The sequence below is a fragment of the Physella acuta genome, unplaced genomic scaffold (assembly GCF_028476545.2).
Source record: "Physella acuta isolate Inbredline_101_S28 unplaced genomic scaffold, ASM2847654v3 ptg000774l, whole genome shotgun sequence".
Lineage (NCBI taxonomy): Eukaryota > Metazoa > Mollusca > Gastropoda > Physidae > Physella > Physella acuta.
Window position 1 is genome coordinate 512,948 of NW_026732292.1, and position 15,792 is coordinate 528,739.

Here is a 15,792-nt window from a genome sequence, read left to right on the forward strand (position 1 = left end):
TATCCTTCTTATAAATGTGTAAATATCATTTTTTGAGTACATTTCGATAAGTAATTATCAAAATAATAGTTATATCACTCCACAAAAAAAAAAAATCTGAAATTTTCTAGAAATCCTAAAAAATTACCGTGTGCTCTGACGGTACTTATAAGTCCACTTGGAAACATCGATCTAATACATAGGCAATTTAAAATTGTATAACTACAAGTTAAACGCATTTGCCTAACTATCGAAGGTGCCAATAAAAAATATTTGGAGTTGAAAACTTGAAAAATAAGGTAAAACAAAGGGAAATCAGGAACGTGAGTGAGAACTGTACAGAACAATTGTGAACTACCGATACAGCAAGACATTGAAAATGGCACCACACCATACATTTTAAAAAACATCGATCTCTCCAACTACCTGCGACTCAGGGGAGATAATACTATTAATTACATCAATATTTTTCAAAAATCGTAATTAATTTAAAAATATTACAGGCATTTAATTAAAGTGGTACTTATAAGTACCGTCAGTAGATAAAAGGGTTTAATTAATAGATCAAGTTCTCATTTTTTTTTAAAAATCCTATATTTAAAAAAGTAATTTCAACAGGTAAGTTATAAAGTCTTGTTTGGAGGTGTTTAGTCCCATGACTAAAAAAAAATTTACGTCACACCTGTGGCACAAGACTGTAAAATTATTGTTCGTACAAAATTACACTAAAATATTAATTACTTCACATGACGAATGGGGATTTTACGCCTATTGGTAAAAACTTAAAATGCACGTCAGACTTTAAAATCATTTCGAAATAATTATCAGCCTTTCATAATATAACAATCTTTATATCTGTACCAGCGTGCCCGTCCCGGCACGTTGCCGCGGGGTTAAAAAAATGTCTGAGGGAAAATCTTACTCAGCCTGGACGCGTTCAGATTAGCCTGGTTCAGTTTAGTGAATGACTATAATACTACTTCTTATCCATATTCCATCACAATCTTTAAAGCGAACATATGCGCTAAAGCTCTACCGGAATAGCCCGGGATGCAATATGTCGGGCTCCGGCAAATGCGTCTGATTCAATTTATTGAATAAATAAACGCCCCATCTTATTCATAGCCGATACTACCGTAGGCGCCATATTGCTCTCTGGATAAAACAGGGCGCAAAAATATATCGCCGCTCGTGCGAAATTGATCCCCAATAGTACTCTCAACAACTTCCCAAGGTTTCATGGCGATCGGATGAAAGTGTAGTAATGAATAAAAGACAGACAAACAGAGAAACAAATATACATACATTTCTTTATATATATATATATATATATATATATATATATATATATATATATATATATATATATAATAGTAATGTGGCAGTGAGATGTTTAAATTTTGTTGTTTTTTTTTAACCACAGACTAGTAATTTTCGGTGACAGTTTACCTTTCAAAATTCGCATTAATAATATAGTTTTCACTATCAGCTTTTGAGTGCTGATATTGTGAAATGCGCGTATAGCCCCAGCTATTATAACTTTGTAGATTATCACACAAACAAGGTTTTTAACTTTATACATATGAGAATAGATGTCTTTTAATTAAAATATTTTGATAATTTTGAAGGTAAAAAAATCCGCACTATTTGTTTTATTTTTCAATCACCAATGATGTTAGGACACATTATTTCAAACAAAATATTCCAGACAGAAAATCTCAAGGACAACTAATGTTTTCGTGGCAAAAATATTGATACGCATAATAGAAAATAACGTGTTCTCTTTTAGTCTCTTTTTATAATATAACTTCTGTTTTATTAAAAATTCTTAAAAATAGTAAGCGACTAATTAAATCTACCAAATTAAATAACACTTCATGGAAAATTATTTTAGATCGATTATGTACACATTTAAGTCTTGGGCCATATGCGGCCCGCAGATCAAGCCAGACAGAACATACAAATCTAATAGAATTATAAATCGGTATGACCAAGTGATAACCACGTCATTTGTCTCTGCGCTGTGTGACTACATCCATGGGGACTCTGAAAATGTTTGCTGGAGCTTTTGCTCTCTATTTCTTTCTGGGTTCTGGTACGTTGTTCAACTTTTTAAAATAGTTAAAATAATAAAATAAATATTAATCGCGAAAACCTTGCAGCAAAACTGGTCATAAGTCATAAACGTGTTCACAAATGCAAAGCAATCTAATCGTTCAGAGCTGTATGTTGTTTTATACATCAACCATTGAGACAAATAGCTTCATTTAATACATATTTACGTTTAATATGGTAAAATACAAGACCGCTAACGCGATGGTCTGAGGTTCGAATCCACAGTTCGTGTCCGTAGAACACACTATGTCCTGGAAAGTTGCTGCTGGGCATAGCGCTGACCACATTGTCCTTTCATAAACCTAGGTCAGCAAAATGGGTGAAATCTACATCTCCTGCCAAACGGACAGATTTAAAGCGTATTTTACTTCCCTTCACGTTTACTATACAACCTTATTTGATAGATAAAATTTAATTAGAACTTGAAAATTTGTGCCTAGTAACAAAGGTGTTGCGGTAGTATCGATTAAAAACTCTGCTGTAAGTATCTATATATATATAATTCTCTACGTGGGACCCTGAGGGGCACCACCACCACGTTAACACGCTGACACGCCCTTACCTCGCTCTCCTGGCATAAGTAAAAGATCATATCGCTACCACCGCCAACCCCACCAGTCTGGTGAGCTGTGGCTCGCGCGAATGTTTATTATCGTAGAGTCGGGTCGAATTAGTGACGGCTATCAGGGGCAGATTATTTAGTTTTTAAACGATTTGAAACTAATGGGAGGTAACAATTTATTCTTGATCTTTTTATTGTCGTCTGTAAACTGTCGTCACGGACGGCTGCTTTTATGGGGAGGGGGGGGGGGGTAGCGGGGGAGAGAGAGGAATGGTGAGGATAATCGTCTTGACAGTGTTTTAAATCAGAATATTTTCAGTCGCGGCATTGGTAGTGTCGAATTCACAAATTATGAATTACTGAAATGTAGAAAATAAAATAACTAAATAGCGGCGTAGGATACGCTGCGGGTCGTCTCGTGCACTTTAAAACCTATCTATTACATATGTAGGTGTGTTTGCCGCAGACCAAACAAGCTTGTCTGACATTCTAATCAAACTTCAAGCTATGCAAAAAACTATAAATGAAAACCGAAACAAGCTTCAGTCAATCCCAAGCAAACTTCAAGATCTGACAGAAACGGTACAAGAGAATCAAAACAAGCTTAAGTTAATCCCAAGCATACTTGAAGGTCTGAAAGAAACGGCAAAAGATAATCAAAACAATCTTCAATCAATACCAAGCAAACTTGAAGATCTTAAAGAAACGGTACAAGAGAATCAAAACAATCTTCAAGCAATACCAAATAAACTTGATGTTCTGAAAGAAACGGTACAAGAGAATCAAAACAATCTTCAAGCAATACCAAGCAAACTTGAAGATCTGAAAAAAACTGTACAAGAGGATCAAAACAATCTTAAGTTAATCCCAAGCAAACTTGAAGATCTGAAAAAAACGGTACAAGAGAATCAAAACAAGCTTCAGGCAATACCAAGCAAATTTGAATATCTTACGGAAAGCCTGCAAGATAATCACAACAAGCTCGAAACTATAGAAGGAACTGTACAAGATAATCAAAACAGACTCCTGGCTATTCCAAACAAATTGCAAACGCTTCAAGAAACTGTACAAGACAATAAAAAGCTACTACATGTTTTGGAGGTAAATTTAATTAATTTTAGTTTAATCATTTCTTAATTGTAACGTTGCTATTTCTTCAAACAAAAATATAATGATTTTGCGTCAACATTTTATGCGCCATAGGGCGCCTACATTTTCTGTCTGGATTTTCTACCATGGCCTATGTTCTCCAGTGAAAAACCTACAATGCAGTAGTTATTTTATTGTATGGTTTTTTTTCATAGATAAACTGCTGTACACAGCTATTGAACCCCCTTCTGTCCGGGGGTTTGAACTCGAAAGATTTCGGTTCAGTAACCATGAGATTTACTGGACCGACCAACATCATCTTTTTTATGTGCCCAAAGCATATGGGACAAGATGAAGTAGAGCTCATCTGTTTCAATTACCTAGGCATGCAAGTGGATATTGTGGTTAGCACTACGCATAGCCAACATTTTTTAGCTAACATGAGTTAGGTGCCTATCACAGCTTGATGGACTCACGGTCGTTCTACTGATGTCGGGTTAGCAGGCTAGCTCCCTACCACTAGGCCAAGCCGTCTCGTACCGGTCCGACAATTCCAACCCAAAATGTGTAATCAATCGATTGAAGTTTATCTAGTCTTGTGATCTAGCAGTATAACGCGCGTTTGTTATCTACTAAATTAATTTGTTTTCCGAATACCGTCCATAGACAAGGCTTTTCATGTATAAATTAGGTGGTCTGCTACACTGTGAGACGCGACAAAACCCTTTCGAAACCCCCAGGTAAAGCACATGTTGTATAGCCTATGCTGTTAGAAGAGACCCCCTCCCTCCACTCATGAACAGACCACCTGGTGTATAGCCTATACTAATAGAAGAGACCCCCTCCCTCCACTCATGAACAGACCACCTGGTGTATAGCCTATACTGATAGAAGAGACCCCCACCCTCCCCTCATGAACAGACCACCTTGTGTATAGCCTATACTAATAGAAGAGACCCCCTCCCTCCACTCATGAACAGACCACCTGGTGTATAGCCTATACTGGGAGAAGAGGAAGTACCATCTATGTATATAATTTTCTTCTTGGAGACGCTAGAAAACAAGCTGTAAGCGCGCTCCCTACCACCCCACCCCTACATGCTCTGGTGAGCTGTGGTTCACGCTAAATGTTTACAATCGTAGAGCCGGGTTTAGTTCGAAACGATTTTAAACTTTAGGGAGGTAACTAAAAGGAGGTTGCTTTCCCAGGGGGGGTTAGGGTAGGGGTCGGGGGAAAGGAGGGTTCGGGTAGTATCGTTCTTAACGACCTACTGATAGTGTTTTAAAGCAAATATTTTCAGTGGCAGTATTGGTACTGTCGAATTCACAAATTATAGATTACTGAAAAGTAGAAAATAAAACAACTAAATAGCGGCGTATGATATGCCGCGGGTCGGCTCGTATGAGATACCCCACGAGTAGACCACGTGATGTGATACACTAGGAGAGGGGTCGAACCCTGGGTACACCCTCCAGATATAGACCACGTGGTGTAATGCAATTGAAGAGGGTCAAGCAGCCTATTCCAACCAGTTATGAACATAAAAAAAACGCGAGTTTTATATAAATGTGATTTTATGTTTAATTATTGTGACCTAAATACACCATTTCTGAAATATAAAACACGATGATTTAGTAAATGCTGCAGGGAGGGCATTCGCATCATTATCATTACCAAATGCATGACTCGTATTGTTATACATTATGTAATAATTCAAAATAAAAAATTACAAAACTTATATTATCGAAAGAGTATTAAATCATCTGAAATGTTAGAATAATGCAAAATTAAAAATAAACGTTATAGACTAGTTTCAATTTTCGTTGTCTGTTAATGTATTTTATTGTCGCAGTAACTTATAATCAATTTAAACGCAACCTCTCAACGTTCGTGCTCACAAAATCTCTAAATTACTTTTTTTTCGTCATGATGGGGTTCTTGCACTTTTGGATAATTTTTCCATTTTTGTAGTTTAAAAAGATTAATTAAATGAATAAAAAAGCGTCGTTTAAAATACAGTTTTTATGATCATTTCTAAAAAAAAGATTTTTTTTAGAATCTTACAAGTTCTCTACGAACAGTTTAATATCCGTCAATATATTATATTGGGCCTCATCGAAAATATGGATTTCTCATATAGGCCTATTTGATAATCATATTTTCCATCATCTCAGCAACACACGTATCTTAAAATTGGCTTTAAAAATACCACAGATATGCTATTTTCGTGACACTTTTCGTTACTTATTGTTGTTTTTCTCCGTTCATACTTTTAAACGCTAAAAGGCCCACTTTTTTTTTAATTTATTCAACAATTCCAACCATATTTTTAGTAATTGTTCGTCATGCGAAAATAAAACGTTTGTAATTGCGATTGCTTTCATAGAAAAAAAAGTTTGTGGTGAATAATATAAAATTTTGTAACTTAAATGCTAAAAAATGGTACTATATTTCAGACCTTGTAAAATTCTGACCAGTAGCTTTTTCAAAGAGTTGTCGTGACAAAAGTTTTAATATTTACTGAAATATGAGTCGTAAATGCCTAAATAAAATAGCCGTAACGTTTTTAAAGTACCGAAAAAATCAAAATGGCGGATTTTTTTCGTGTTTCCTTGAAAACCAAAATTGTTTTCAAACATTTTTCAATTTAATAATAGCTATTTTTTGGAGAAACATGGCAATGGTATTCAAAAGGTTTTAAATCTTTAATTGTAAAAAAATAAAAAATAAAAACCTGAGAATATCGCCTTTATTATTAAAATAGAAGTCCTATAGCAAATCAATTTTATTGGAAATAAAAATTATTGTTTTGCTATTTAGTCTAAAGAAAAACAGATATCTTTTTAAAAAGTTATACATGTGTTTTTCAAAAACCAGTTATAACTTACAAATATCGTTTCGCAAGAGGTAATACTGAAAAATATTTTTATAATTTCGTATATTCTTTCAACAAAGCTCAGAATTCAAAACGTCTGAACGTTTGGTTTACACATACAAACACATACACATACACCACACACACACACACATATATATATATATATATATATATATATATATATATATATATATATATATATATATATATATATATATATATATATATTTCTTTTCTCATCTTTTTGTTAAAACGAAATGCTAAATAAACAATTATAATAATAAATACATGAAAACATTTATAATTACAAGCTTTTATAAATGCACTAAAAAAAGAAGAAAAAAAATACAATTTTTATTAAATATAATATTATTTTTAAAGTATAATAAATCTGTGGTTACTTTAAATATACAAAAATATTTTCTTTAGATATATTTATGCATTAATATTTATATCACTATAAATAAAAGCGTGGCCGCTTGTTTAAATCTATATATATAATTCTCTTCTGGGATCAGTTAGAAAACAAGCTGCAAGCGCGCCTTTGCAGTCCCCTCTCTTCTTCTCTATCACTATCACTACCACCCCCACCCCACCCCCACATGATCTGGTGAGCGGTGTTCACTCTGTTTACATTTTACAATCATAGAGACGGGTTTGGTGACGGCTATTAGGGGCAGATAATTTAGTTTGAAACGATTTTAAACTTAGAGGAGGTAACTAAGAGGAGGCTGCTTTCACGTGGGGGGGTAGTGTTTTTAAGCAAATATTTTCAATGGCACCATTGGTACTGTCGAATTCACAAATTATAAATTACTGAAAAGTAGAAAAAAACAACTAAATAGCGGCGTATGATACGCAGCGGGTCAGCTCGTACTTATTATTATAGCTGCCCACGCTTTTATTTATAGTGATATAAATAGTACTGCATTAATATTTTTAAAGAAAGTAATTTTTTTATATATTTAAATTAACCGCAGATTTTTTTATATTTAAAAAAAATATTTTATATATAATAAAAATTGTATTTATTTATATATTCTTTAGTATTAACGAGTTATACTCATGTTAAGGCAATAGAGTTTGGCAACAAATATATGATAAGAAATTTGAAAAACAGTTTTGCAATTTATAGCTAAAGTTTCAGTAAAGTATTATGGGATGGCGTAGTCTAGTGGTAAAGAACTAGACTGTTAACCCGACATAAAACATTGCTCGCCTATTGAACGTGATGATGTGCTTTTGACGTAGAGCCCCCCCCCCCCCCCTCCCTCACTCGCTCCACGCCCAAGACGGCTGCGATGACGCGTGTGAATAGAACTGCCTACTAATTCGGTCTAAATTTTAATTAATTCATAAAAAAATAATTAGGCGACCAATTAAGTCAAACTAAATGTCACGATGAATTGTCTTCATATCTTGACCCACGTACCAACTACGAACCGTATCTGTCAGTTAGAAGTGCCTGCAATTTCACACCGGGCTTTTCGACCTAGACAGACAGATAGACTGACGACGGACAGAGGAAGTGAGTTAAATTAAAGCTTGTAAAAACACGATTTTTCAAGCCTAAATTGAGCATAGACATATTTTTGTCTGGTTTGTGATCTCTGAATAGTTATACAATGCAATGAAGAAAAAGAAACTTAATAAAAAACGTTTTAATAACAAGCTTTTATGTAATCTAAATACTACTAAATCTCAAGTTTGTTTACATGATTGAATATTTATTTGCTTGTTTGTTTGTCTGATTGACTTAAGGAGAGAATCTGCACTATGTAAAGAACTGTAAAATAGTATGTAGGTAGAAAACAATTTTTTTTTCAGACAGACTGTTAATCACAAATTTATTTAAAGACGTTAATTAATTTATTGATTTATTCATTGGTAGATTAACCACGTTAATTTTAAAAGTTTAGAAAAAACAACTTTACTTTGAGTGAATAGTGACGTCACGTGATTTGTTTACTTTTTAGTACAATAAATAGCGGCTCCAATACAAGATTTCGTTGCTTATTCAAATCTTTAACGCGTTATAAAGCTAATTTTCTGTCGACTATAACTTTAACTATACGTCCGTTTGCTGTTTTTATTACGTTCCAACATTTATATAAATTTTCAACTTTCTTTTTTATTTAGTTTTACAATAAATTTCTCTAGCTCTACAATCTGTCCAAGAAAGTTATTTATAGATCTTCTAGATCTAGAATCTAGGTCAAAAAAAAGATTAATTAGTTAAAAATACAATACATTTTAAAATTATTATACATTTTTGAGTTTCTATATTAAACTTCTTTATTCCTTAAATACTTGATATAATTTTTTTTTATTTATCTATCTAGACCTAGAATAGGTCTAATCTAGATCTAGCAAGAGCAAGAGTTACGCAAAAACTAGACTTAAGCAAACGAGTCATAGAATCTAGATAATTCTATCTAGATCTAGATCTAGACAATAATGAGTTTCTATACTAAACTATTTCCCACCTTCATTATTTTATATAAATCTTTGTTTGTTTAGCTATGGAATTGGCTTATTTAAGATAAAATTGAAATTGAAAGTTATTAGACTTAGATCTAGATCTAGATAGGGCTTATGCGCGTAAATCAAGTTGCATAAGGAGACTCAAAGTATTAAACTATACCATAAAAAAACATCCGGGACGTCACGAGTCTAAATAGCTACGTTGTTAGTGTAATAGGCACGGGTTCTAGACACTTCACGTCAATGTTAAAATTTTATTTTTCAATATTTTTTTTTAGATGTGAATGATAAAGTTGCCTATCTGAACTTGGCGAGATACAGGGCTGGTGAAGTAGAGTTCATCTGTTTCTTTGTCCTAAGCATATGAAGGGATAGTGTGGTCAGAGACATGCTCGGCCGGAATTGTTTTTTTAAACGATAAAAACATGTTGTCTGAGACTTGGCGGGATACTGGGAAGGTGAAGTGGAGTTGAGTAGGTCAACTGTGACGTCAGTATATGAAGGGATAGTGTGGTCAGACCAATGCTCAGCCGAAGTTGGTATTTTTAAAAGATAAAAAAACACGTCTTTTTTAATGTGGGGTTTGGTTTTTTGTGACGATAAGTGACAGCCGTGATGTTTTTTATGGATGACCCCCGAAACCCACAGTTATCCATTGGATAACGGGTAAGTCTAGTAATGCACTAAAAAGTAGAAAATAAATTATACACTACTATTTAAATTACTATAAAGAAAAGCATGGGTCTCCTCCTAAATATTAGTAAAGGTATACAATAGATACTAACTATAAAGAAAAGCTCGGGTCACTTTAGTAGCTATTCGATACCTTTACTAATATTTAGGAAGAGACCCACGCTTTTCTTTATAGTCATTTAAATAATAGTGTATAATTTATTTTCTATTATTAAGTGAATTATTACATAAAAGCTTGTTATTAAACGTTTTTTGTGAATTTTTTGTTAGTACTTTACATGCTTTTATTTACAATAGAGTTACATGACTAAAATCCATTGCACGCCTATTGAACGTGATGACGCGCTTTTACCCGTGATGACGCGTGTGGACAGAACTGCATACTAATTAGCTCAAAATTTTAATTAATTGATAAAAAAATAATCAGGCACCAATTAAGTCAAATGTAATGTCCCTATGCATTGTTTTCATGTTTTGACCCACGTAACAATTACGAACCGTATCTGTCAGTTAGAAGTGCCAGCAATTTCGCTCGGCCGTTTCGATCTAGACAGACAGACAGACAGACAGAGGAAATGAGTTAAATAAAAGCTTGTAATAAATAAATTAAATTACTCTGGAAATAGATTATTTAAAATATAGTGAAGCAGGCTACTAATATATATATATATATATATATATATATATATATATATATATATATATATATATATATATATATATATAGTCCTATTCTATTTCAGATGCTAATTCCCATTCCAATCGAAACTTGTAAAATTAATATGGACAGACCTCTTTTTAGAAAATACTACAGGATCCATGGTGAAAAACTGGCTTTGTGTGATACAGAAACTGACGGTGGAGGATGGGTTGTTATTCAGGTTTATTTATTTAAAATATTTTTTAATATACTACACAAATGACAGTAACCAAATCCAAAATAATCACAACAACTTCAAATTTAACTGGAAAAGTTATAATGTCATTGAAAAAGGATTATTATCCAGAATTGACATTTTACTGGATTTAACCATGACCTACAGATAGCTACTGCACTTTCATACTAAATATAGTCGGAAGTCATATCCCTAAACCTTGCACGTAATCTTAAACCTGAAATAAATTGCTTTTAGATTTTTTTTTCAGGCAACTCTTCGGGGAGAGGGGGTGAGGGACTCAGCTCCCCGAAGAAGGTATACCGCCCCCAATAACGAAATAGAAAAAATTCTGAAAGACACTTTGGTCGCATTTGTAGATTTTACAGTCTACAGGTACTTCTATAATCTAGCCCCGTTTCCTACCTTTGGCCACGAAACATACATGATACAGCGGTAGAGGTTATTCAGCGGAGGGAAAGGGACATTTTAATTTGAAACACTGGTGTGCCCGTCCCGCGCGATGCCGCGTTCTCGAAAGAAAGTCTGAAACAAAATTTTAAGATGGTTACAGTAATGCGTTACCAATCCTATATTCTTAAAAATGTTTCTATTGCGAACATGATTCACAGTTTTCAAAGATATTTGATCGAGATATGTACATATAAAATATATCTACATCACTGAAACTGTACAAAGTTGATTAAAGTACTACTTTAGGGTATCAGAAATCAAATTATAATTACATGGTATAACTACATTTGAGATCAATACATAATATAAATCACACATCCTTTTGGAAAAAATGTAAAAACTGTAAGTACATGTTTTGGTTAACGCAACTCGCTCAAAATCAAAAACAATAAATCTCAAGTATATTAGCTAATGTGTATACATACATTTCGTCCATAGAACGTACAGCGCCTATGACTTCTGATGAACTTAAGGACGCTGAACCTAGCGTTCATGATACCGCACATCCTTTAACAATAAACTGAAGTCATTGCAGACATGTTGATAGAAAAGTGGAAATATAAAAATTTTATTGCACATATTTTACATTTCAGAGACGCATAAAGGGAGACGTTTTATTCCATAGAACCTGGGAAGAATATAAACAAGGATTTGGTTCCGTCGAAGGGGATTTTTGGATAGGAAATGAAAAAATCTCAAGTTTGACTATGATGGTGAGTATGTCATTTACAGGTTGGCGAGGCTACATCAACTGTATTGGAAAGAAAACCATGAACACAGTTGTTTGACGGGGTCAACCAACATCTAGGATCTATAAAACATAAATTTTAAACCTTTGTTATAACATATATTTGAATTCATTCATAAAACAAACTTGCTTTCTTAAATAAAATGTTTGGTCGCTCATAAGATATTTTACTTATCTTAGCGACTATCTGTTTTATTAAAGTAAAGCAAATATAATTTATTTTCTTATTTTCACTGCATTTAAAAACTTGTTATTTTAAACGTTTATATATTGTTGTAATTCCCATTTTTTAGTAATTCGTTCTAAATTAAATTTGCAATATATCTATATAAGCTAACAATAAAAATATTGACTGGCGATCTCTAAATGAACGATATATGCCCATCTTTTTGATCAAAAAGAAATCAGCACGATCACTGGTATTTAATCTTTTTTTCTCCCTTTTATTATTCATCATAGTATTTATAAATTAAATTTTAACTAACGTCCAATTAAATATGGAATCTGTTGAGACACTATGGTGTACCTGCTAAGTTAGTGGAAATAATCCAGCATTTTTACAATGGATTTTCATGCCAAGTTAGCCATGCAGGGAAACTGTCTAAAGAGTTCCAGGTCAACACAGGTGTAAGACAAGGATGTCTGCTGTCGCCCCTCCTCTTCTTGGTGGTTCTCGATTGGGTGACACGCACAGCCTATGCAAGTTCTGGAAAAGGTATTCAGTGGACACTCATGGGGAAACTAGAAGATCTGGAGTTTGCAGATGATCTTGCCTTACTCTCGCACATGCTACAGGACATGCAAGAAAAAGTTGATGCATTAGGAGCCATCTCGCAGCGCGTAGGTCTGAAGATCAACAAAGAAAAGACGGAAATGATGAGAATTAACAGTAAACAGGAGGCTCCAGTGATAATAGACGGAAGACAGGTAAATGATGTGCAAGAGTTTGTCTACCTTGGCAGCAAGATCAGCAAAACGGGAGGCACAGAGGAGGACATACGCGCTTGAGTTAATAGAACCCGCTCCGCTTTCACAGTCCTGCGACCCATATGGAAAAGTTCGGCCATCTCTATTACCACAAAAATTAGGATATTTAACTCTAATGTCAAGGCAGTTCTGCTGTATGGAGCAGAGACATGGAGAGTCTCCAAGGCAAGCATAGCAAAGATACAGACCTCCATGAATAGATGCTTTAGACAGATACTGAAACTGAGATGGCAGGACAAAGTGCCGAACTTGGAACTATGGAGGAAAGCTAGGCAGGAGCCTATAGGTGTGCAAATAAGAAGGAGGAAGTGGCGCTGGGTGGGTCACACACTGCGAAAGGCTCACACAAATGTTACACGCTAAGCGCTTGAGTGGGACCCCCAGGGAAAGCTGAAGAGAGGGCGCCCAAGACAGACCTGGAGGCGGAGTCTTCTTGAAGAACTGAAGCCAACAGGGATGTCTTGGGAGATGTCAAAATTAATACTTTCAATGATGGTATATCTCTCATCAAAACTTCTTACTAAATTAAAAAATTTGTATTTAAGATATAAATAAACCGGAAGTGATCTCCCCTAAACTTTCTCGAATCTTCTCATATAACACTACGGAAGATGGCAACTCAGGTTATAGACATGATTTTAATCTATTTTTAATACTTAAACATTTTAAAATATAATAGAATCTCGTAGAAAAAAGAATTGCCCACCAAGTGAACTGCAAACAATATGTGTATAATAGTGCAGAATATGATTAGTACTTTATAAATTCACATGCTTTTTTTTGAGAAATCAGAAATAGAGGAAATTACTACTAAAATTACTGCTTTTTGCCTGCTCAGTTCATGGATAATTTGTTTGAAAGTCTTATTGACACCTAGTCCCAATATATATATATATATATATATATATATATATATATATATATATATATATATATATATATATATATATATATATATATATATATATATATGTGTATATATATATATATATATATATATATATATATATATATATATATATATATATATATATATATATATATATATATATACCATGAAGTGTCGCAACGGGAGACACTAGACCTCGCGACGCCACTTGGTCTATCTTAGAATGAACCAGAAGTATAATGAACATTTTTTTCTTATTTTTAATGTGGATGGTCTATCCGAGATTGAGCCAGAAAATATAATATAATTATTATAAAATATAATATTACTCAATATTATTGTAACAGTAAACCCATAATGACAAAATGTTCAAGTTTATACTCGTTAATATTTTGTTATAAAAATATTATTTATATTTAAAGGGCTACAATGAACTTAGGTTTGACATGAAATATAAAGGTGAATCCTACTACATGATATACAGTAACGTGAAGGTAGGAAACGAAGCGGATTTGTATAGGATAAAGTTTACATACAAGACAGGAAACACTACAGACAACTTTATTGATCACAATGGAATGGCTTTTTCCACATTTGATAAAGACAATGATGGATATGCAGGCAACTGCGCCAAGGATTATAAAAGCGGCTGGTGGTTTTTTGACGGCTGTCTTCAGGTGAACATGAACGGCGTGTTTGCAAGTAATGTCATTGGTGAAGGAATTAACTGGAAAAGTATAACAGAATACAATGATTCTCTGGAATACGTCGAGATGAAACTACGTCGACTTTGAACTTTAAAGATTATACCTAACAGCTCTCTTCAAATCTGTGACATTTCTTTACTAATGTTTGAACATCGAAAGAAATGTTACCTAATTGTATCCATTCTATGTTTTAAGATCATTAAAAGCTGATCAACGAGTCTTGATGTCTGAACTTTTTTTTATGTCGAGATAAATAAATGAGAATTGATAAATTGATAGACGGAAACAAAAATACTTACCATTAAACCTGATTACTTTTCTGAAGTAAAAAAAAAAGTCTGTTTAGTTATAAAAAGAAAGTACTTTCAAATGTTTAACGTTTACTTACCCGTGATGCAAACAAATCTATAAAGGGAGGTAAAAGAAATAGTTACTAGTATTTCAAGTGTGCCTACTTTTGGTAAATATTAATTTTAGTTTGGTGTAACGCTGATTTCGAAAAGGAAAAGTTCGAAGCGCACAAAATTTATGCAACATATAAAATACGACACAATTACGCCTAAAATTTAAAAACTTTTTTTAAAGTTGAAAATCAATCAATATAACTGCTATTTTCCTGAAGAAATTCGAAAGTGATTTCATTACAATAGTTTCGATTTAAAATCACCGGTTTGACTTTCAACGATAACCTTTATAGCTATTGGCACATAATATTAATTACGCGACGTTGCAATTCAATTTCAATCAATTTCAATGACTTTTACTATACTATTTTGCTAAATTCTAATTTTTCACTAATTTCTTGGTAATGATTTCTCTTTCAATGTTAACTGCTCTACACTCATAAAAAAATGGTATTGATTCGCGGATCAATCAAAAAACACATTTTCTGCTCGAGGTTATGATAATCAACTTGATTAATTAAATCCCAATCAATATTTGAAGACTTTTTTTTTTCATTTGAAAAACGTCGGTTGAGATATAACAGTTTACAAAAAGATAAACTAGGTACAATCGTTTAAAAAGAAGCGATACTGATCTACTTTTACAAATACCTGTATTAAATTGCCGATTTTCTTATTGATTTCGTCAGTAATCGTTGTTTATTTTCATTTTCCGTCTGAGAAATAAATATATAGCAATTTTGGAGAGAAACTGCGATCAAGTTCTAGTTTAATGTGAGTTTTGTACTTTAACAAGATGTCAGGGAACTATTTGCTATTTAACATTGAAACTGACGGGTCGAATATAATTTATTGTAATCAGTCATTGAGGTAAAGCCCATAGTTGTATTACACCACATCGCCCTCA

The 15,792-nt window shown here is 33.3% G+C and overlaps 1 protein-coding gene across 1 annotated transcript; it reads left to right on the forward strand.

The window, feature by feature from the left end:
- Nucleotides 1-1,948: 1,948 nt before the first annotated feature.
- LOC131950650 (fibrinogen-like protein A) lies at nucleotides 1,949-14,698 on the forward strand. Its single transcript, XM_059312863.1, has 5 exons — nucleotides 1,949-2,074; nucleotides 3,108-3,757; nucleotides 10,545-10,682; nucleotides 11,744-11,863; nucleotides 14,197-14,698. The coding sequence occupies exons 1-5, from the start codon at nucleotides 2,017-2,019 to the stop codon at nucleotides 14,566-14,568; spliced, it is 1,338 nt and encodes a 445-aa protein (XP_059168846.1). The 5' UTR covers nucleotides 1,949-2,016; the 3' UTR covers nucleotides 14,569-14,698.
- The last annotated feature ends 1,094 nt before the right edge of the window (nucleotides 14,699-15,792 follow it).

Excerpts from the sequence above, each read along its gene's own strand:
- LOC131950650 (XM_059312863.1), top strand. The coding sequence starts at position 2,017 with ATGGGGACTCTGAAAATGTTTGCTGGAGCTTTTGCTCTCTATTTCTTT. Across the intron at positions 2,075-3,107 it reads CTATTTCTTTCTGGGTTCTG|GTGTGTTTGCCGCAGACCAA; the intron begins GTACGTTGTTCA and ends TTACATATGTAG. Across the intron at positions 11,864-14,196 it reads TCTCAAGTTTGACTATGATG|GGCTACAATGAACTTAGGTT; the intron begins GTGAGTATGTCA and ends TTATATTTAAAG.